Raw genomic sequence first — 25,171 nt, 5'->3', positions numbered from 1 at the left:
GACATATATTAACAGTTATGAGATTACTTTTGAAATACCAAACAGTTTCGTTACTTTTTTCCCCCACAAGTCTCATTTTCATCTGACTGCCCCTTATATTATAACATGTCTCAGTGTTGGAGGAGGTATATTTCAATTCCAGCAGTAGTGAAGAGCCCGTCCTCCATTTGATATTTGGAGCTCTTATACAACATTTCCTGTCTGAATTTCCCATCAAAAGATTAGTTGTCTTTTCGTTTATTCAGGCTGTATACGGGGACAAGGAAAAAAAATTCCCAGGAAGGGGGGGGGGGGGGGGGGGGGGAAGTTTTGGAAAGACCTTTGATTTGCAGCAACATATACGGTGCATATTTTTGAATTACGAAAGTATAAATTCGAATTACACCAAACGCATTGCATTAGTTTCCAAAGCGTTGAAACTGAGATTTCGATGTCCTTTTATAATCCAATTATATCTCACCCCACATGATATTGCCAGCCGATGACAGCAGATATTCAGAGCATAGGACACCTGTTATAGTCAGCCAATAGCAAGATTACTGGTTACGTAGCGCGAACACACAAAGAAGGAAAGGTTAACGGTTTACATTACCATACATAGTACAGCTACAAGAAAAGCTAAGCTTCCACATATAATATTAGTCTCTAAGATTAAAAAGCTATAACAGAAGCTAAGCTTTCACATGTAACATTGATCTTTTTTTTGCGTGTTTAATACTTTAAGATACATAACACAAATGTGCCAGTAAATTTAAAATTATGACATAAATGTCTGGTCTTGTGGGCTCAAAATTCTTGTAAGTGGCTGGTCCTCAAAGTGTTCAGTTTTAAATGCTCTGTGATTTAGAAATTCATCCTACTTTCTCACACGTAACATAATTCATCTTGCGTAAAAAGAAATTTATTTTGAAAGTAACGCTTTTCAAACCACCGTTCTCAATACTACCTGGATACTGTTAGAAATAGGTTCGATTTAGCAGTTGCCAGAGAGTGCCAGAAAACAGGCATTATTGCGCGTGCACAGCTGCATTGGTGTAGGAAGTCAGCGTGTTCCTAAGTATAAAGCACTAAGAGAGCTTACATTACACCACAAGAGAAACAGGGCATCAGAGGATACTCCCAAGAGCATTGGAATTTTGTAAACCATACTAAAAATGCATAACGGCTTGAAGTGCACATTGTTTTTTTCCAGGTTCACAATGAAGTAGGTCCCATCTGATATTAAGCTTTTCAGTGTGGTTTTTGGGATGTAAATTTTCTTGGAGAACCAATATTGTATGATCTCATTTTTGGTTCTTTATTATAGTATAATGCCACATGCAGCAGAAGATGATAACATGCACTTGAAATTCAGCGAACAGTTGGAACTACCCAATACTGTGGAATGAAACACTTTATTTCAAATAAAATGATTGCCTTAATAAAGCCAATTTTCTTTAGCAAACTTGCAAAAATAACTTCACTGTTCTGCAAGGTGATTAATGTTTGTCTGCTAATAACTTAGAAATTCAATGAAATCGTAAAACTGAAACTAATAATATACTTCTGCCCTCTGTAATTATGTGAATGTATTTTAATTCATTTGATAATTCCCGGCCACAGAAATCCATTTTGTTATCATTTGATGTGGGAGCTGTAAACGAAGAGAAGCAGCGAAATCACATAAACGCAAACACGGGTCACGTGAGACTAGCCCCCTCCCCACCACAACTGAGACCAACTCTGCGCATGCGCGAATCTGGCAGCTAGGGCGGGCGAGAAAAATTTTTCTCATATGCATCTGGCTGCTTGCTGCTACTGCCGATACAGATAACAGCCACACTTCATGTAGCGGGAAGCGGGAGAAGGTACTGCTCATACGCTAGTCAACTGCGTACGCGCATGAGCCCGCTGGCAACTGGTCGAACGAATCTAATGTGAACAGTTGTGAGGTCACGCTCATAGCAAGCAGTTTATTGTTATAAAGAATTACACAGTCTTCGCCCTATGACCTTTGACATATTATTGCTATTTGCAAACGCTTGCGTGCACGGTGTTTTGCTGTTGTAAATGGTGCATTTCCTTTGCCATTAAAGTTTTTTTTCCCTCTTGTTTATATTTTATTGCTGCAGCATCATTATCAAGTAGCAGGATACAGTAACATTCTTTGCTAGAGATTCAATTCTTACCAGTCAGAATTACAAAAATTTAACTGATAGCTAAAATAATGAAAAATTCCTGCAATTCCAAAAAATTCCCGGGTTTTTCCTAATTTTCTCCCAGATGAAAATATTCCCGGATTTCCTGGTTGTCCCAGGTTGTATACACCCTGTTATTACTGCAGTTTTTTTGGCAGGTGAACTTTCTTTGTATGAATACAGCTTTTTATTCTTTACTTATATCTTTCAAATTAGATACCGAGATCAAAACAAAGAATAAAAGTGCAAACACATGCCGAGGATTTAAGAGTAATGTGTATATGCTGATTATTTGACTTAATTTCACAAGCATCCAATTCACAACAAAGCAGTAATGACATATACTTCATCTGAGGTATCCAACATTCTTCAAACAATCTCATCTCTTTGTGGAGTTTGAATAACAATAGCCATATCTGTCAATCACCTACACAGATTCATTAACAACTGTGGGTAATAGATTTCAGAAAAAAATATACATTGAAAGTGGCAAGTGCAATAATATTATCAGCGGAAGTAAGAGAGATCACAGAATCCAAGATTTTCACTATGATAGCCCCTTCCCTCCAAAACCACCATCCCGTTTCCTCCCACCTCCACCACCACCACGACGGCCGTATTATCTGTTCTTCACTTGAGCAGGCTTTATGTGGTTGTGCATGAACTCCATTGTGTGTGTACGAACACAGAATGTGCCTGGTTTTTGACATCACTGATATATGGGTACGTCTTTGATCATATGTTTCTACCTAAACCGCAAGGTCTTCATCTAAATCTTTCTTTTAAAAAGAATCTTGAGACAATATTAGGAAAGCATTATTTCTGACTGGCGCAATTAACGTCACTGTTTTAAAAGCATGTGCCAAAATTGGGAACAGGTATGTTTTTGTGAAGACTGGTCATGGAGGATAAAGGAAAACTTCTGTCCCATAGTAACAGCAGAACACAGTGGTAGAAATTGGAAGCAGACAGTATTCTGTTAGCAATTCCCAGATCCATGTTATTATCTGAATCAACAAAGCTGCCTATATATTTACTATTTTTTACCATATTGACTTCTTAATTTCCACCATTAAAGTGGATTACTAACAGATTTTTAGTTGTTATCAAGCCAACTGCCTGTCCTATTGGCGAATAGTCTCAATTTGTGGAATTCTGCTTGTCAGAAGCCTATAGTATTTTATTTTTGGTTTCTAACTTCCCTTCATCACACCCCCAAAAGCAAAACCAAAAACACTGATATGTCCTAGTATGGCACTTTTTCATTACTGTTTATGTAAGTTAACCCGTAACAATGATTAAGAGAAGTGGTGACAAGGAACTTCCATCTTAAATCCCATTTATAATTTTAAATCATTGTGTCGAGGTGTGACATGCGACAGTAAAATGCAAAAACGTGCAAAAGGAATAGCTGGGGGAGGAGAGAAGAGTGATGAATTGCGAAAATTAAAAAAGTGTTCATAAGGATCCCCCCCCCCCCATGCTGAAACTATTTTCTTGAATGAAGTGAACAAAACTTAAAAATCCATTTGAAAATGTGTCATTTACACTGATTTTTGACTATGTTACTCTACTTACGGTGAACTCCTTGCCACAATACTCGCACTTTGAGATACCAGAACCAGTATGCAGCTGCCGATGGCCATACATTCCAGATTTTGAGGCAAACCCCTTGCCACATTCAGCACAATGGTATGGACTTTCTCCTGAATGATCTACTTGGTAATGCAGTTTCCTGAAATATACAAAGACCATATAAAATCTAGCCAGTGACAAATTACAGTGACTTGAACAAGGAAAAAAATGTAGGTATGTATCGGTGCAGAATAGTATCTAAATAATTAGGTTCAATTTTCAACATTACTTAATGTAGAGTAGGGGAACCTTCTTACTTGTTACAATAATGTCAACTGAACTTGCCATGTATAAGTAGACAAAGAAACTGGATCGTGAGATAGATAGGTAGGTCATTGTTAGTATTAAAAATGATAGGTGGCAATGATTTACTGATGGAAAATTATGAAATTTATTGTCAAAAAGAGTATACTAACTCAAGACTCAAACCCATTACCTTGTAGTTTGTGCGCGATGCCATCATCATTTGTAATACCTAATAGGGTCTAGCCAAAGTATTGATCCAGCACACAATTTAACTACATATTCTATGCACTACATTAGAGTGTGAGATTCTTTCGAGCTGGAAGTCACTACATATCACGGGAACAGATGGAGGGAAAGGTACAAGAATGACGCAAAAGCAACAGGTGAAAATAAAAGTTCTGTAGCGGTGATAATGAACTGCAGGCTACTAAAAGATGAAGGTTGAAACTTAAAGGTCACAATGTGTAAATGGAAATCACAGTCAATAAAAAAATGAAAGAGACTAGGGAGAGTCACTGACAGATGATATAATATTTTCAGAAATTGCAGCTATTTGGGCAAGCATCAACTCAGCAAAATAAATAACAACGACGGAAATTCATAGCTGGAGAAATGTGTAAAATAAAGGAAAGGCAACCACTCCCCTATAGCGGATTGGTGCATGGAGCACAGAAACACATAACAGGAAACAGCATTCACACTAGCCTTTGTGCATTAGCTCTGTTTCTAGCATAGTACACAAGTGACAAACACAACCACATAGACATTCAAATGCACACTGTTGTGGCCATGTTAAGACAAAATGCTACTGCTTGAAAGCTAGTGTGAATGCTGTTTTCTGTGCTCCAAACATAGATCTGCTACAGGTGAGTGGTTGCCTTTCCCTTATTTTGTGTGTTAACAAAGTTAATAATCTCAAAATGGACAACAATGGGTATTCTGAAAAGACAGTATATCAAATTTTAAATACACTCCTGCTCCTACTCAAATTCTGCATTCATCAAAACAAGATTACTGGGAACAATTCACATTGCATTTGAGACACTCATCAGTTGGCAGGCACATGAACTAGACTGGGGGTTGTTTTGGATGGAGTGGGTGAGGAGAGGAAGGAGATGGAAAGAAGGCGAGGAGAAAGAAAGAGGGTTTGGGGGGGGGGGGGGGGGATGGCAGGGAGGGAAAGGCAGCAAGTAGGACTATGCCACATGTGAGCTAACTTTGGTGCAGATGCAGGGAGTGGCATGTGGTACACAATGATATGGAATGATTTGGGATGAACAGACAGAACAAAAGAAAAGGAAGACAGTGGAGAGGATGGTTGAGAGTGTAAAATGAGAAATTGGAGGGGTGGGGGTGGGGCATAGGAACAGGGGTAGAATTCAATGTGGAAAAGGGACTAGTAAAGATTGACGCCAGGAAGATTGCCAGAGTGAAGGAAATGTTGTAAGGACAATTCTCGTCTATGTAGTTCAGAGGAACTGGTACTGGTGGAAGGAGGGGTCGGGGAGAGGGGGAAAGTAGGACTGATGGTACTATTTATGAAGCAGCTACTGAGGTCAAGCATGTTGCGAACATTAGTGTGTTCCACCACTGTGCTGTCAACTTTGCTCCTGGCCTTTCAAATGACCTGATCACATGAAGCCATGGAAAAAAAAAAAAAGTTAAAATAAAATAAATCTGCTGATATGACTGCTTTGACTGGTGTGGTAGGCCTGCCTCTGATATGACAGGATATGCCTGTGATGGGACTACAGTAGGACTTGCTGGTGTGTGCAAAAGGTAGGTCTTGCACCTGGTTCTAAAACAAGGATATGATCCATGTAGGCTACAATATTCCTGAAACTTGTTGGGGAGTGGAAGACCACTTTGGGGGGAGTGGGGAGGGTATGACACTAGATAGTTGACACCCTGGAGGAGGATGTGGTAATGACGGGAGGTGGGGTTTGGGAGGCAGTGCTCCTTTGCAAATGTTAACATAACAGTGCTCGGACGGTTACGGGAAAATGTGGAAATGGACAAGAGATCTGTTTGCAGATTACATTTGGAAGGAAATGACTGGCTACAATGGGCTCAGCAAGATCATCATATTGGGCCAGACACTACAGAACAAACATTTTAGGCTGGGGGGTATTGTGCACATCAAGATGGAAGTGGTGTTTATCATTTGTAAGTTTTATAGGGGCGTGAGTTTTTGGGAAGTTATTGGAGAGGTGGTGGTCAACATATAAAAATGTGATACACTGGGTTATGGAGGAGCAGGTGAAGTGGCTAAGAGAGAAAGTACTGATGCTATGGAAGAATGAGCACAGAGGGTCTTGATTATAATGGTATTATGATGACATTAAAGAGACAACTGGTTTAGAATATTGCGTTATCAGGAAGTTCTCCTCGTGCTATCTGTTTCCTTGCTCTTCTTCTGAAGTTTACCTCCTTTTCTAGGGAAACACAGAACTGTTAGTGATCATGGCAATAAAGGATGGATAACAAAAGGTTTCACACAAGAAGAGAGTCAACAACAAAGGACAGACTAAGGTAATAGGCATATCCAGTACTGTATTGATGGCAGTGGTGGATACATATGGACGCCCCCCTTATATTGGTACATATTGGCTTGTCGCTTTCATAGTAGGTATTTGTTCACACTCCATAAAAGTCCAAAAGCGAATATTCTGGCAGGGAATGTTCTTGAAACAACTGAGTGACATATATAAGGCAAGCAGAGTAGTCAGTTTGAAAGCAACAATTGTCGTGATAACTTGGAAGTGATAACAAGTTAAAATTTGCAATTATTGGCTATTACCACAGACTTCAGTCCATGTTGTGCTTAGTGATATTAGAAATAGGTGGAGTATGACTGTGTGTTTTAGTGCCAAGTGTACTAGTTTTGCATTTTTCAGAGCAAATAACTTATTTATTCGAGAATAATTGGCATCTAATTTACCTATGTCGTAACAATATAATAAAATGTATCATTACATAATAAGAAAAAGAAATGTAGAAACATGTGAAGATTCTGGTCACCATTCAGCTGCAAAAACCACCACCAGATGAACAAGCAGAACTCAGCACTTCCACAACGAAGTTCGTCAACTGATTCCTTTATTCCCACAAATATTGGCAATTATTTGGATATATTAGCATCAGGAAATATTAGTGATGATATGAAACACGAGCTTCTCACAGCTCCAAGGAAACCTGAAAAAGGTTATATCTTTCCTACTTCCAAGCACAACAGGAGGGGACAGGTTGAATGCAGACTAGTGCATGATAATCACTTTGAACAGTATCTATGGCTGTTGCTCTTAAGTCAAAAAGGCACTTCTTTACATCAAGTGTTCACTTTTTGTGAATAATAAAATGGTTGTCCTAAATCTGACTGTCCTACTTTGCACACGCTGTACAAAATACTTGCTTGTCTACCTGCACCTATTGCTACAACAGAAAGAAGTTTTCCAGCATTGTGGCATACAGAGACATGGCTGAGGTCAACAATGAAGGAGGATCGACTTAATAGCTTAGCTCTGTTGAACACTCACCCTGACATTGATTGTCCTATTGATGACGTAATTAACCAATTTGCCACGAAGAATAGGTGTATAGAACTTATCATTTAAGGAAGAGAATCATGACTGTAACATTTTTATATCATAAGATGGCATTGTTTTATGTAAGTATATAATCAGCTTAAATAAAACTTTCTTAAAACTTTGCATGTGACTTGATTATGTTTTATTACGGTAAAAGTAAAGGTAGCTCAAGATACCTTTAGCGCCCCCTCCTTGAGGTTTTTCTGTAACCACCACTGATTTATGCAAAAGTGCATTTGAGAAATAATTACAATTTTGATCAACACTGTTTGCTTAGTAATGACTTCGAAGTGTTTCTTACAGATGTTTTCTGTAAATACTGTAAAATAAGGTTTCCATGAGACACTTTTTTCTCTCCCATGATCTAAACATAACTGCTTTGCATGTTTCACTGTCAACTGTTGACAACATACAGACAGTGCCGTACATACTCTGCAAGCTAAAGTATGATGACTACTAGTCATTTCATTTCCTGATCCACTTAAAAAAAAGGGCACGGGAACTATGTTCTTAAATTTCATCTGGAACATTATTATGGAAAATAATCCGAAGCCATACACCAATAACTCTAGCTCTCCTCCAACAGTACTCAGGAAATCAATATTAAAGAGAAATGAATCTTGCATGAAGTGAGCATTAGACTACTAATGCTTTCAAACTGTTTGACAGAACTTAATATTCTTTCGGCTGGTAGCTTGTAAAATATTATATTCCAGCTTCCTTTTCATTTTGCTTCACTGATACTAAAGTGTCAGTTTTGTTTCTAAATGAATGTTTTGATGAATTACACACTGATCCGCACAAGATGTAATAGCCTGCTGCGCTGGCAATTTCTAACACCTATTCTGCAGCGTTTTTGTTTGAAAAAACTTACCCAATGAAAACAATCACATTACTGGGACAGAATGGATACTGTCTTTGTCAAAATGAATGTAACTAGTAATGAGCTACACAAATAGCCTTTAACCAGAAATGTCCAGATGCATATCAAGTTACATATGATCTCTATAACAACAAAGCTCAACATGTGGATGGAAAAAGAAACAATTCATTCATTGTTTTGTGGCTAGGTATGATCACAGACTTACATTACCAACATCGACACACAAGCACCAATTATGTGAAACTTTGTTTGTTCTATTCATTTAGAAGACTGAAAATGCTGTATGTAGTAGAAACCTGTTTGACATCTAATTTCTTGACTTCTGGAAAATCTTTGATACTTTTATGAATAGTTTCCCACTAAACAAAACAGCAACACAAATATTCTTAGGTATCAATCATGGCTTTGTTGTAGGGACAATCCTGCCTTTATGTTTTTAGAGAAACCATGGAAAGTCTAAATCCAAATGGCCCATTCCCCATACTACAATTTAAGCACTGTGTCATCTATGCCAGCAGCAAAATTAGAGGAATTTAGGTTCATATCCCTAAAACTGGCAAAGGGCATACGTATAACGTAAACGGCTAGATAAAAAAAAAAAATCTACTCACCTAGTGGCAGCAGGAGAACACACACACACACACACACACACACACACACACACACACACACACACAGAAAGGTTTAACTTTTGCAAGCTTTCAGAGCTAGTGGCTCCCTCTCCTCCTCCGAGGAAAGGAGTTGAAGGAGAAGGAAGAGAGGTGAACGGAAAGGACTGGAGATGTTTAGGTTTAGGAAAGGGGGTACAGTTCAGAAAAGTCACCCAGAACCTGGATCAGTTGAGACTTAATGGACGGAATGAGAAAGAAAAGTTTTTCTTCTCATCCCATTGAGTAAGTCTCCCCCAACCTGGCATTCTAGGTGAGTTTCCTGAACGGTACCCCCTTTGCTAAACCTCTCCAGTCCTTTCCCTTCCCCCTTTTTCATTCCCCTTTAATTCTTATGCCATAAGAAGGAACCACTGGCTCTGAAAGCTTTCAAAAGTTAAACCTTTTTGTGTGTATGTGCGTTCTCCTGCCACCGCTTGATGAGTAGATTTTTTTATCCATCTATTTACATTATATTGTCACTAATCAATTATTTTCTTTGTTATATTAGCCCAAAGGACATACACAGTGTTTTAAGATATTGTAACTTACCTTTCATCTTTAGAATCAAAGCGTTGTTGACAAATACGACACCGGAATCCAACTTTAGACTGAGCACTGTGCTTCATACGGAAGTGAATAGCGTAAGCTCGTTTGCTCCACAGTACTTTTCCACACAAGCCACAATCTCTTCTCCTCTCCTCTGAATGTACATTCTGCAACAATATCATCATTTTCAGCAAAAGTTGGAATGTTCTGAAATTACACTAAAAACTGTTACTCTTTTATTATGACAATTACCAGCTACTAGCTGATGATAAACCACTTCACTATGGTTTTAGTTTTCTGTCAGTAGTTTTATAAATGTAATAATGGACGAAAAAATTGGAGCGAAAGAGACTTCTTTGCTCTTTCTTTTTATTCGGACAAATATATTACATATAAAGTAAATTGTTAAATTACATTCTTATATACCTGTATTTCAGGTCTGATTGTGTGGCGCATACACATATATACTCTCTGCTTGTCCAACATGTGAAAACCCATTGTAGAGCTGACCATGTGAGAAACAGGCTTCCTCCAAATTACCTCTGCAGTGGTGAAATATTTGGCCCTGAGCCTTATTATTATTAATTGCTGGTTTCACAGGAAATTTTACTCTTTTCTAAGAAAATGGCATATGAGTTACCAATGGGATTCTTGACATGAACACTGATTTTCCTTTTTGTTTACCAGTTAAAATCATTGCTTCAATAATATTATGAAATAGTTGTTTGACACACATTGTTGTGCCATTACATAATTTGGGTACGTTAATATTTCATAATAGTGTTGCAGAGATACTGGGTCACAGATAGGCACAACAAAATGATGCTCACAATTATAGCTTTCGGTCATTAAGGCCTTCGTCAACAAAAGACAGAAACAAAAGCACACACATGCGCATGCCGCCCCCCCCCCCCCTCCCGACACACACACACACACACACACACACACACACACACACACACACACACACACAACTGCAACTCACACGACTGCAATCTCAAGCAACTGAAACCACACTGCGAGCAGCAGCACCAGTGCATGAAGGGAGTGATGACTGGGTGGGGGTAAAGAAGTGGCTGGAGCGGGAGGGCGAGGGATAGTATAGTGGGTGTGGCAGACAGCGAAGCGCTGCAGGTTAGACTGAGGATAGGGGAGAGGTGCGGTTGGGGTGGGACGGGGGAGGGGGGGGGGGGGGTAGAGGAAAAGGAGAGAAATAAAGAGACTGAGTGTGGTGATGGAATGACGGCTGTGTAGTGCTGGAATGGGAACAGGGAAGAGGATGGATGGGTGAGGACAGTGACCAATGAAGATTGAGGCCAGGAGGGCTACGGGAACGTAGGATGTATTGCAGGGAAGTCCCCATCTGCACAATTCAGAAAAGCTGGTGTTGGTGGGAAGGACCCATTTGGTACAGACTGTGAGGCAGTCAATGAAATGAAGGATATCATGTTTGGCGGCGTGTTCAGCAACAGGATGGTACACTTGTTACTTGGCCACAGTTTGTCGGTGGTCAGTCATGCGGACAGACTGCTTGCTGGTTGTCGTGTCTACATAGAATGCAGCACAGTGGTTGCAGCTTAGCTTGTAGACTACACAGGTACATCTACATCTACATTTACACTCCGAAAGCCACCCAACGGTGTGTGGTGGAGGTAGCCCTGCCTTTGATGGGAGAGGTGATGTTAGTGACCAGACTGGAGTAGGTGTAATCTTCTGCAGTGTCAAACAGATCTGAGTTGTTTAGTATTTTGGTCTTCACTATATCATCCTCCATTTCATTGTCTTTGCTGGCAGAGTGTCTGGACAAGATGACTTCAGTACATTTCTGCTTTCATTTTCAAACAAATTTATTAGGATTTCTGGCATGTCAGTAAACAGAATTTTACTTCATGCATGGTATTCATTATGCTAATTTTGGCTTCATTCATTGTTTGTGAGGCTTGGGCTACGTTCAAATTTGCAGGGATGCTCTCTGCTTTTAATGAATCACAGCAGGTTCTTTCCCATCCTCCACAACTTTGCTTTGAACATACCTAATCTAAAGTGTCTTGTGCACTACTTGTCAACTTCGTACGTTGATGCTCAACATTTTCAGTGGTGGAGATGAAATTTTCACACTGACCACGCAAGATAATCTGAATTCTGTTTCTTGCCACTCTTACTAGGCAGAGAAATACCTGCCTATCTTTCTTTATACTCCTATTTACAACCTTACTGAGTGATGCTGCAATGATTTTAACATCACTGATTCAATGTTCAAGTCAAAAAATTTATGCATACTGGTATAGTCAGTCTGTAAACTCAAGAGCGAGCAGCGCTTTTGGTGGGGGAAGTGGCCTTTCCCGGATGAAGGCTCCCACCGGCCTACAGGGGCACCCAAAATCTGTTGCCTGTTACCTGTCTGGAGGTGCAGTGATGTACGTCATTTCTGTTCGTATGATCTTAGTTGCCAGTGTCAGTGAGTTAACTTTGTATACTTACTGATATACTTCGATTTCCGAAGTGATGGATAATCGTCTAGCATTGCAAGAAAATGTGCAGAATACGAGGAAGAGGAGGTACTTGCGGAGTACTTCGAACGTCTCTAACGTCATTACAGCGTGTGTTAAAGAGGCGACCCAGAAAGAACTGTTGGCTAATATCACCAGTCCCAGTCAAAGGGCTGCAATTTATGCAAACGTCAGCCGCGTCCAAGAGGACGCATAAGGAAGGAACGCGAAAATAAGCCGCATGGTTTAGTGGAATTGCCACGAAGGAATACTAATAATCTTGGGAGGAAACCAATCGTTATAGACAGTTTCTAAATCACGTAAAACCTTTCATGCTTGTGGAACACTAAATCTTTATCTCGGTCACTCTTCACCTGATTCTGAGGCATATTGCTTGAAATTTGTGCGCAATAGCTATTCTAAACACTGCTGAAATTTTCTTCGAAACATGTATGTGGATTTTGGAATTCAAAAAGCTTGACATACGAGATGCGTTTTATTTTTTATTTTTTGGTAAGAACTTTATTTGTTAATTTACAGCAATGTTATCCTCTTCAAAATTCCTTAGGAACTGTTTTCTCGGGGTAGCTTATAGGTCTCTTAACAATGCATTTTTAATCTCATCCACGCTTGTAAAACCGCTGTCCTTTAAGGCCAGCCATCAAATGTTAATACCACTTGTATGCTCTTGGTTCATTTATAAAAGGCTCACCAAAAGCAATATTTAACATTTCTAAAAATTTCATACACTTCATTCCATTCCTATAACAAAATTTAATACAGATTCTCTAATCTATTTTTATACAAAACAAACAATCGTTTATGCTACCAAAACACTTGTAACCTTTTTGACAGCTGACAACAGAGTAAATACCCAATATGCATAACACTGTACACATACTTTTGAGACGTGTTTACGTAGACAGTGACAATAAGTAGTGCAAATCGGACTAATACAACACGCAAAATTATAAATTTCTGCTTACTTTTTAAACATGCAGCTTTACTGTATGATTAAATGATGATGGCGTCCTCTTGGGTAAAATATTCCGGAGGTAAAATAATCCCCCATTCGGATCTCCGGGCGGGGACTACTCAAGAGGCCGTCGTTATCAGGAGAAAGAAAACTGGCATTCTACAGATCAGAGCACAGAATGTCAGATCCCTTAATCGGGCAGGTAAGTTAGAAAATTTAAAAAGGGAAATGGATAGGTTAAAGTTAGATATAGTGGGAATTAGTGAAGTTTGGTGGCAGGAGGAACAAGACTTTTGGTCAGGTGATTACAGGGTTATAAATACAAAATCAAATAGGGGTAATGCAGGAGTAGGTTTAATAATGAATAAAAAAACAGGAGTGCGGGTTAGCTACTACAAACAGCATAGTGAACGCATTATTGTGGCCAAGATAGACACAAAGCCCATGCCTACTACAGTAGTACAAGTTTATATGCCAACTAGCTCTGCAGATGATGAAGAAATTGATGAAATGTATGACGAGATAAAAGAAATTATTCAAGGTAGAGAAGGGAGACGAAAATTTAATAGTCATGGGTGACTGGAGTTCGTCAGTAGGAAAAGGGAGAGAACGAAACATAGTAGGTGAATATGGATTGGGGGGAAGAAATGAAAGAGGAAGCCGCCTTGTAGAATTTTGCACAGAGCATAACTTAATCATAGCTAACACTTGGTTCAAGAATCATGAAAGAAGGTTGTATACCTGGAAGAAACCTGGAGATACTAAAAGGTATCAGATAGATCACATAATGGTAAGACAGAGATTTAGGAACCAGGTTTTAAATTGTAAGACATTTCCAGGGGCAGATGTGGATTCTGACCATAATCTATTGGTTATGAACTGCAGATTGAAACTGAAGAAACTGCAAAAAGGCGGGAATTTAAGGAGATGGGACCTGGATAAACCGAAAGAACCAGAGGTTGTACATAGTTTCAGGGAGAGCATAAGGGAACAATTGACAGAAATGGGGGAAAGAAATACAGTAGAAGAAGAATGGGTAGCTCTGAGGGATGAAGTAGTGAAGGCAGCAGAGGATCAAGTAGGTAAAAAGACGAGGGCTAATAGAAATCCATGGGTAACAGAAGAAATATTGAATTTAATTGATGAAAGGAGAAAATATAAACATGCAGTAAATGAAGCAGGCAAAAAGGAATACAAACGTCTCAAAAATGAGATCGACAGGAAGTGCAAAATGGCTAAGCAGGGATGGCTAGAGGACAAATGTAAGGATGTAGAGGCTTGTCTCACTAGGGGTAAGATAGATACTGCCTACAGGAAAATTAAAGAGACCTTTGGAGAGAAGAGAACCACTTGTATGAATACCAAGAGCTCAGATGGAAACCCAGTTCTAAGCAAAGAAGGGAAGGCAGAAAGGTGGAAGGAGTATATAGAGGGTTTATACAAGGACGATGTACTTGAGGACAATATTATGGAAATGGAAGAGGATGTAGACGAAGATGAAATGGGAGATAAGATACTGCGTCAAGAGTTTGACAGAGCACTGAAAGACATGAGTCGAAACAAGGCCCCAGGAGTAGACAACATTCCATTAGAGCTACTGATGGCCTTGGGAGAGCCAGTCATGACAAAACTCTACCATCTGGTGAGCAAGATGTATGAGACAGGCGAAATACCCACTTCAAGAAGAATATAATAATTCCAATCCCAAAGAAAGCAGATGTTGACAGATGTGAAAATTACCGAACTATCAGTTTAATAAGTCACAGCTGCAAAATACTAACGCGAATTCTTTACAGATGAATGGAAAAACTGGTAGAAGCGGACCTCGGGGTAGATCAGTTTGGATTCCGTAGAAATGTTGGAACACGTGAGGCAATACTAACCTTACGACTTATCTTAGAAGAAAGATTAAGAAAAGGCAAACCTACGTTTCTAGCATTTGTAGACTTAGAGAAAGCTTTTGACAATGTTGACTGGAATACTCTCTTTCAAATTCTAAAGGTGGCAGGGGTAAAATATAGGGAGCGAAAGGCTATTTACGATTTGTACAGATACCAAATGGCAGTTATGAGTCGAGGGACATGAAAGGGAAGCAGTGGTTGGGAAGGGAGTGAGACAGGGTTGTAGCCTCTCCCGATGCTATTCAATCTGTATATTGAGCAAGCAGTAAAGGAAACAAAAGAAAAGTTTGGAGTAGGTATTAAAATCCATGGAGAAGAAATAAAAGCTTTGAGGTTCGCCGATGAGATTGTAATACTGTCAGAGACAGCAAAGGACTTGGAAGAACAGAATGGACAGTGTCTTTAAAGGAGGGTACAAGATGAACATCAACAAAAGCAAAACGAGGATAATGGAATGTAGTCGAATTAAGTCAGGTGATGCTGAGGGAATTAGATTAGGAAATGAGACACTTCAAGTAGTAAAGGAGTTTTGCTATTTGGGGAGCAAAATAACTGATGATGGTCAAAGTAGAGAGGATATAAAATGTAGACTGGCAATGGCAAGGAAATCGTTTCTGAAGAAGAGAAATTTGTTAACATCGAGTATCGATTTAAGTGTCAGGAAGTCGTTTCTGAAAATATTTGTATGGAGTGTAGCCATGTATGGAAGTGAAACATGGACGATAAATAGTTTGGACAAGAAGAGAATAGAAGCTTTCGAAATGTGGTGCTACAGAAGAATGTTGAAGATTAGGTGGGTAGCTCACATAACTAATGAGGAGGTATTGAATAGAATTGGGGATAAGAGGAATTTGCGACACAACTTGACTAGACGAAGGGATCGGTTGGTAGGACATATTCTGAGGCATCAAGGGATCACGAATTTAGCACTGGAGGGCAGCTGGGAGGGTAAAAATCGTAGAGGGAGACCAAGAGATGAATACACTAAGCAGATTCAGAAGGATGTAGGCTACAGTAGGTACTGGGAGATGAAGAAGCTTGCACAGGATATAATAGCATGGAGAGCTGCATCAAATCAGTCTCAGGACTGAAGAGCATAACAACAACAACAACAAGAACAACAACAACATCACCGGAAGTTGTGTCCTTTCCTGACTTAAGGACTGGGATAATAATATGTTCCCCCGCCATGTGGAGAATTCATATCTTTGCCAGATGGAACACATTGAAAAGAAAATATTTATGTTCTATAATCAGGTTTTGGATAATTTGATTAATGGTCAAGTTAGGGCCAGAGACGACGTTGTGGGACAAGTTGAAGGCACAAAGCCATTTCATTTCTGCAAATGGTTTGCTATACAGCTCTAATAGTGTTCAGTGAAGAGCAGAAAGGGGTCTTCTGTCCTTCGTTCATGTGTCTGGAAGGTGGAAGGGAAAGAGACTATCACTGATGGCATCACAAAGTGGAACAAACTGTTCCACAAGATGAGATGAATCAGTGAAAATAATACTACGATGCAAAAGGTTTAAAACTGTCATCAACTGCTGGTGATCAAGCTACACATGAAAATTCGTCTCTACCTCAATAGAGAGGACACGCATTCCGAGAGAGGAGATGTTCCCAGCATTCTTTCTTTTCACGTTTGATTAATAAACACGCCCTTGTACACAGCTTTTTGAAGATTATGAGACTGACCATAAAGGGTGTCATTTGAATCATTGAAGAGCTCACCAGCAGTCACTGCCAAATCCTCAACCTAACAGAGGATCAGCCATCAGCGATTAAGGCCCTTATAGAAGGATTACTACATCAGCAGAATTGGTAACTGTAACTATTAGACCATGAAGAACATCAACAATAGGTTCAGACAGAGGAACTCAAAAGTGACATTTGAAGTATACAGGACCTATCCAGAAAGTAACACATCACTTTTTTTTTATCATATATGTTCAACAACTTAAAATAGTTTGAAGCATGACCCTTCTTCCTCAGCACATTTTTGCCAGCACGATTTCCATACGTCATAAGCCTTCCAGATCTTCCCAATTGGGATGCACTTCATGGAAGCCATCGTGTAGCTTGTACATTGTTCATCAACTCGAGATGCTTTCCTTTGAGATCCCTTTTCAGCCTAGGAAACAAAAAAAAAATGTCTCCTGTGGCCACATTGGGACTGTAGGGCATCTGCTGCACATTGTCACACTGATACAGGTCAGGTAATCCGTGACAACAATGGCAGTGTGGGCCGGCATGTGATGCAGTTTCCACGAAGTGTGGAACTCCTTTCAAACTTGGGCGACCCTGTGATTCAGTGTCTGGAGCAGTGACTTATAAAACTGAGCCTAGGCGATATGGCCAGCATCGACTTCGCCCTGGACTTGCTCATGCAAACCTCCCTCTGGCGCAGTGAAGACGTGATATGCCATTCCGCACTCTGCCTCTTTGACTTCAGATTATACTGAACAATTCACGAGTCATCTCCAGTGATCATGTGTCCTGGAAACTGGGATCATTTTCAGAGAGTTGTTCGTGTACTGCACACATTTTTGTTTCTGTACATCAGTCAAAACTCTGGGCACAAGTTATGCACAAATCTTCCAATACAATATCATGAAAAACTGTTTTTGGCAAGTCTAATAATTCTGACATCAAGTGAACACTCATTCAAAGGTCTGAATCCAGCAACTGTCATACATGGTCATCCGTCTGCAATGCTGACGAGCAACCTTCTCCTGACCTCCTCTAAGCATCTTGTGCCGCCTGTTTGACTGCAGTCTGGAAAGGCAATCATCCCCAAAGGCTTCCTAAAGCATTCCAATAGTTTCCTCCAGTGCCTTGAAAGGCTTCACGCAAAACTTTATTGCATGGCAATGTGCTAGAATTTGCTCCATACTAAGTTCAAGGCAACCACTATATAGAGGTTCATGGAAGAATAAGTCCTAACCCTCCAAGACCATGGTGGCAATTGAGAAATCTACTGCTGGAAAGCTAAGGGTCAACCTCCTCCCCCAAATCTACCAGTCGGTCCAAAGCGCTCTGCGATGTGCAGTCGTGTAGCAAAAAAAAAAAAAAATGTTCTGCATTATTTTCCAGACACACCCTGTTAAGTCTCCCAGTTTCCTCTCTGGAACACCCCGTTAGGGCAGTTGCTTAGGAAAGGAGTGGAACAGGAATGACAGAACTATCAGAAGTCATCACAAGTTAGGGTACCAAGTGTAAGATCAATGGTCAAGAATGATATGCATAAGGAATAACACAATTCAAAATCATCAAGCAACCGTTTGATGAGGAGACCCCTACAATATTGTCTGGAATACCCTTTCAAGAAGTAGGAAGGATGGGGGAGGGAGGTGAGTTGCTGTATCAGGTTAAGTAATCAGAGTACCTGTCTGGCAGCAAGTGAATACCACAAATATTGATATCAATGGTCATTGAAACTTGCACGGTTGCCAGCTCTAACACTGTTTCAATAGGAACCCATTCACTACACACAACTGTATAAATAAACAAGCAGACTACTTCTGATGGCCCTCTGGAGGTTGGCACGATTCCTAGATTATAAACAATAGGAACTGAGCTCAGGACATTGATTACAAGAATCATGGTTTTCTTGTAAGGCAATACAAACTGCATGATAAAGTGAACATAATGTTGTAGTTCAGGGTGGTGGCAGTAGTACCCTTACAGTTCCACTATACAATTACCCTGGGGGTAACACGGGGAGAGAAAAAGGTGTGGGGGCAAAAGGAGGGGAAGGATGCAGAGGCCAGAGTAGTGAATCACAGTCCAGTTTTCCTCTAAATGAGTAGGTATAATGTCCAGGCACATAAGGTCTGTGTTTGGCAGATCATGATTATCTACGAGTCTGCTGGAATCACCATCTTTGATTTCTTTGTCAACTTTTCTTTCAAACTATTGAAGGTTTTCACGGTCTAAGATGATCTGTTGAATTTAAGATAGGTGACAGAAACAGGGTGTATGGATATGGACATAAACATGTTTGTATGCGCGCATAACAGCAAGGTCTCTAGCACCCATGTGAAAACAGACTGAGACAAGTGTCAGTAAAATACACAAAACAGGAAGATAAAACAGCACGTAAAACACAGGTAACAAAAGTTGGAAAACTATGTGCGTATCCACACTGAACCACGGAACGAAGTATTGCGTCAGTAGTAAAACATTAACAATACAGGAAGAATGTGTTTCAAGGAGCTAAAACGATATAGCAGATGGATGTGGCTGGCTGACCACAAGAATAAAAAAAAGGAGAAGCCAGCCACTCTGCAACACACTAAAACCTCCAGCCTAAAAGTTTAGCCCAGAGTCCAGACACATCACAAAACTTTAAAACCTTAGTCATATTCGTCTCATCTTCAGCTAAAATAGAGGGCAGATCCCCACCAATATTTGCTTCCGCTCTTGACAACACGATATAAAATTCACTCCGTTAAAATACGGCGGATAGAGATGTGCATGCCACAAGCATCACAAAATGGGATCCTCTTGCCGTAGTAAAAAGCTGTGTGTGTGAGGGCACTGCCCCATTCTAAGACATGTGAGGGTAACTTCATCCCGCCTGAGCAACTGACAGGAGGAACACCACGGCTGGGTTGTTAACTTCAACAACTGCAGCTTACTGGCCGTCACCACCAGCCATTCCTCATCCCACAACTGCTTGCACTTCCTGTGTAGTACAGAAACTACAGCCTGCAAGGGAACAGGACACTGTGCCACATCCTGCCCTCTGCAGACCTCCTTGGCAGCCTGATTGACCTGTTCATTTCCCCATATCCCTACATGACCTTGCATGCAGCAGAATGACACCTGCTTACACTGCCATTGGAGCAAGTACAGTTGGTTATGTATCAGCCGGACCAACTCCTCAGCTGGTTACAGGTTCTGTAGCAATTGTAGGACACTAAGGGAATTGGAGCAAATGAAAAACTGTTTTCCCGAATATGACGCATTTGCTCCAGTGCCTTCAGGATCACGTGGAGCTCTGTTGAGAAAACAGTATACTTGTCAGGAAGGTGAATCCTCACCAGGATTCACCTTCCTGACAAGCATACTGTTGGTATATATGGTTGGGGAATAAGACAGAGTAGCCAAGGGAATTTCCTTGCTTGGAGCCATCAGTGTACACTATTGTGAAACCGTGATGCATATCTAAAATGCTAAAAAACAGAGATTAAAATGAAAAATTTGACATACAACCTTTCTTAAAATTCCTCATGTCTAAAATAAGTCTGGGCCACCAGAGGAGCCAAGGTGGAAACCTGCTCCCACCACAATGTAGAACATTAAGACCGTTCTGTGCATGAATCCCATAGGACCTCATTGCCTGTTGCCAGTTACGAAAAAGTCTTACCATTGGTAACCAAGCAATGGTATGGTAGGTGGGTGTGTATGGTGTGGGCAGTGTTTTATACGCCTGGCGCATCATAAGTGGCCGTCGCTTGATGGGAAGGGACAGTTCACCAGCCTCTGCACAGAGGCTTGGTACGGGATTTGTTATCAATGCCCCAGGGGCTAACCGAATCCCTTCATGGTGCAGCATATTCAACATCTTGCAGACCCATACACCGCGCACCCGTAGTAGACCTGAGATCGCACAAATGCCCCATAAAACCAGAGCAGACAAGTCCTGTCTGCTCTCCATATACTGTGGCTAAGACATTTTAAAATACTTAAAGCCGTAAGTGACCGTTTTTTCAGATCCTTAAGATGTGGTAACCACGTAAACTTAGAGTCAAATATGAGGCCCAGAAGCTTTATCGTATCTTTAAAAGTAAGGACAGTGCCCCTCTTCCTCAATTCAGGAAAGTTTCACACTTAGCGTGCAGCCGACGTAATGTTACATCTCAGCAGTTACAATGTTTCTCTGGGGCATCAAACATATATTTACAACTACCGCGAAATCTGAGTGGTCTGCAGGCTTCGTAGTTTCAACTGCGAGCGCTAGATGGCAGCAGTGAACTCAGTGGAATACTTTGTGTTTATTAAAGGCTTTGTTATTGTAGCTTACTTTATAGACAGTGGCATCCTCTCAGTTTCATTTGTTTTGAGTGTTTTCGTTTTGATTTTCTTTTCGATATGTGCAGTGAACAGGATAAATGTTTGGAGGGAAAGATTTATGAAGTCCTTGATGAGTTTTCAGATGGTGAAATAGGGCTGTCTGATGATGATTCGGATTACATGTGATCTGAAAATAGCAGTAAGTCAAGATTTGTTGCAGATTTTGATGCTGCAAATGGTTTTTTTGCTAGCTTCCCAGAATTCTATATTACGAATTACGCTCCTGTTCAACAGGAAAGGCTGAAAGAAAGGACACCTCATATGACTGCACTGAATGTAATGTTGGGTTGTGCTGCTTCAAAGTTTATAACACCGTTTTCCACCGCAAAGTTGTGTACTGAACTTATGCTTATTGTTATTTTTCTTTATTTCAAGTGTTTTGTAAATATTTTTAGAGGATAATAACATGTTTCATTGTACATAGCAGTACTGTAATTCTTTTTCAATTTTTTCTGGCAATAAATATCACTGACTTGAAATTTCATTGGTGCCTTCAAATTTTAAATTATTGACCCCAAAATTTGAGTACTTAACATAAAAAGTTCAATAAACATAAAAATGTTTTGGAATTCCAGTAACAGTGAGCTGTAAAGCAGTAATAAATTACAGAAAGACACTGACTTTACCCAGTCCGCAGGTGACGGCAACTACAAACTCTGTAAGTGATAAAATGAGACAAGAACGGTTAAAAAGAACACACACAGGCTTCTCGGTGGGAAACTTAAAACCGCTCTTCTGCGCCCATTCATCCAAATGCCGAAGAATTAGTTGCAACTGAGGTGGTGTCGTGAGGCCCAAAGAAGAGCAAAACACAGAAAAGTCATCCACAAACAAAGAGTACTGGATAGGACTTTTCACTATGGATGTAATGCTATGGCAAAGACAGTCACACTTAAAACACTACCTTGAGGGCCACCGTTCTCATGCTGAAAGAAATCAGACAGGATGTCACCAGCTCAGTATCTAAAATATCGTGGTGAGAGGAAGGACTGAATAAAAAGGGGAAGACAACCACGAAAACCCCATTCGTGAAGCTGCTCCATGATAACATGCCTCCAAGTAGTATCGTAGGCCTTCTTGATGTACCTATAAATATACCTAGAATATAAACCTAGAACAAAAATGTACCCAGATGATGATGCCTGCATAGGAAAGTCTATTGTATAAGCTGTCTCCAGGAGGGAAAGATTATCAAAGGTGGAGTGATACCTCCTGAACCTACATTGAAAGCGACTAAGGAGTTGCCTGGATTCTAAGATACAGACAAGGCGGCAGTTGACCATCCGCTCCAAGGCCTACCCCATGCAGCTGGTGAGGGCAATACTACAGTAACTACTTGGGCATGTACGGTCTTTCCCAGGTTTTAAAAGAGGAGTTAGAGTTGCCTCATGCCCAAACGGCATTAAAAAGTGCGAAAAGGATATTTTTATTTTGTCTTGTTATGTGCCGCAGCATACTGTAATGGATCCTGTCGTGACCAGGGGATGTGTCACGAGCCACAGACAATGCAGAATAATCCAGTTCCCATATGGAACATGGGCAGTTGTAATCTTCATCAGAGGTGGACAGAGGTCCAAACTACATCTTTCACCAACCGCTCTATGGCGCTGGAAACCTGGACCTTGACTAGATCTTGCAGTAACTGGCAAAATATGTGGCTGTAATCTGGGAAATGTCTCACTGATTGGTTTGGAGAATCCCATTCCCCATTACAGCAGCCATGGGGCACCAGCCTCCTCTCCCAGAAATTCTCCTGACGGTCTCCCACACAACGGGACTTTTGGGGGAACAATTAATGGTGTTCAGGAGCTGTCGCCATGACCTCTTCTTGCTCTCTCCAATAATTCAACGACACTTTGCCCTCACCAACTAAAGGCTGCAAGACTCTCTGTAGTAGGCCAAAACTTCAACCTATGCAGTGCCGCATGCCTGGTCCTGATTGCAGAGCAGCATTCAGCACTCCACCAAGGGACAGGCTGCCTCTCATCTATTGTCCCATGGACTGTGGAATGGAAGCTGCAGCACATGGTGGATCATTTTGGTAATATGATCCACCCATGCCTCGACATTCGCACAATGTTCAAACTGGGCTAACTGGCTATTAAGTGTCCAGTCAGCCCTACCGAGCATCCATCACGGCAGTTTCCTTTCAGGTTCCATCCCATCTCGCAAGTTAATCCAGATTGGGAAATAATCATTTCCGTGCAAGTCATCAACCACTTCCCATTGAGCAGTGTGAGCAAAAGCTGGAGAGCAAAAGCTGGAGAGCAAAGCGAGAGATCAATAGCAGAGAATGACCCAGTTGCTGTTAAGAAGTGAGTGCTCTGCCCCGCATTTAGCAATTATACGTATGATGACACGAGAAGCTTCTCAATTCCTCTACCCTTGGTGCAGGTAGTTGCAGAACTCCAAAGCACATTGTGTGCACTAAAATAACCACAGAGGATGAAGCAGTGGGGGAGCTGTGTAATAAGGTTGGTTAGGGTCTTTTCATCAAGTGTATCATATGTGTGTGTGTGTGTGTGTGTGTGTGTGTGTGTGTGTGTGGGGGGGGGGGGGGGGCAAGTAAAGGAAACATATTGTCAACGGATGATGCACGTACACTGATACAGCAACTGCTTGTAAACTCATCAGTGAGGGAGGCAGGAGTGGTAGTCAGAACTGAACAAAATATCTATGCCTTCTATAGCTCTCTCTCCGCTCAGGACATCCTCTTTGTGAAGTACATAACCTTTTAGCTCAGGGATGTACAATTGACGGAAATCAGTCTCCTGGAGACACAGACACTGTGAGATAAGTGACGGAGTTCCTCCACATGTGTCCTGAACCCCTGCAAGTTCCACTGTAGGATGGGAGCCATTTCACTGATGTGGTTTTAATTTACCCTTATCTTTTCACTGTGGAGGTGAAACATTTATAGACCAAGGGAGAACACAAGGCTGCCTGGATCCAAGGCTTCTAACCCCATGATGTCCTCCTCATCAGTCATATGTGAAAGAATGATGTCTGACGGCACTTGGTCTTGAACCTTTCCCTGCACCCTATCCCTTCTTGGGTGAGGCAGAAAGGGGGCATTGGTAGGCACTGTGCTTGTTGTGCGCCTTCTTGACACTCACTACAGAACTGTTGCTGATGTTTTCTGGTTAGTCGGTTGGTTTAGAAAGGAGGAGGGAGGGGGGGATTAAACTGTGAGGTCATCAGTCCCTTGTTTCCAGTAGAACAATTACCCAAGGGAAGGAAGAAAACAAAGACGACGTACGGCACAATAACAGGAGATAGGAAGAACCAGAAGAATGACAGAAGGACAACAAACACTACAATGGACAAAACAGGACAAGAAACCCTCAGGGTGATGCAAGAAACAGAGAGAGGAGATTAGAAACAAGAAAGCAGATTACCATGGCTGGCTGACCATGAGAATAAAAAAAGAACACATTAAAACCTGCACCCTAAAAGCCCAGGGTGGAGGACACAGAGGGACAAAGGACATGTGCTGAAACTCAGATCAAATGATAAAACCCACCCACGTGATTAAACATAAAACTAAAACTGCTGTAGAGGCATTGTCTGCCAACACCGAAGGTAAGGTGCCGGAAAAGTTAAAAGTCCACCACAGAGTGGCTAAAAGTGGACAGTCCAGCAAGACGTGGACGACTGTCATTTGGGAGCCACAGAGACACTGAGGTGGGTCCTCGCGATGGAGGAGGTAATCGCGTGTGAGCCATGTATGGCCAACGTGGAGTCTACAAAGGACAAGAAGCCGCAGGGAAGACTACCATACATTCGCAGTATCCTTAATGACGTGCAGTTTGTTGTGCATACTGTTATGCCACTCTGTCTCCCAAAGCCGAGAAACCTTGCAGTGTAAGACAGAACACAGGTCAGTTTCAGAGATGCCCATCTCCAGGAGCAGTTTCCGTGTAGCCTGTTTGGCCAGCCTGTCAACAAGTTCATTGCCTGGGATTCTTACGTGTCCTGGGGTCCACCTAAACAACAATGAAC

The 25,171-nt window shown here is 41.0% G+C and overlaps 1 protein-coding gene across 1 annotated transcript in view; it reads right to left on the bottom strand.

Moving 5' to 3' along the window:
• The window catches only part of LOC124545142, a 76,654-nt gene that overhangs the window by 25,822 nt on the left and 25,661 nt on the right, over positions 1-25,171 (bottom strand). The window contains exons 3-4 of the mRNA XM_047123971.1: positions 9,728-9,891; positions 3,756-3,912 (exon numbers count right to left, since the gene is read on the bottom strand). Coding sequence (XP_046979927.1) covers positions 3,756-3,912; positions 9,728-9,891 — 321 coding nt within the window. The remainder of the gene's footprint in view (positions 1-3,755; positions 3,913-9,727; positions 9,892-25,171) is intronic.

Source organism: Schistocerca americana, chromosome 8 (genome assembly GCF_021461395.2).
Source record: "Schistocerca americana isolate TAMUIC-IGC-003095 chromosome 8, iqSchAmer2.1, whole genome shotgun sequence".
In the NCBI taxonomy this organism is placed as follows: domain Eukaryota; kingdom Metazoa; phylum Arthropoda; class Insecta; order Orthoptera; family Acrididae; genus Schistocerca; species Schistocerca americana.
The sequence above is the reverse complement of the archived record's forward strand: the minus strand, read 5'-3'. Positions and strand labels throughout refer to the sequence as shown.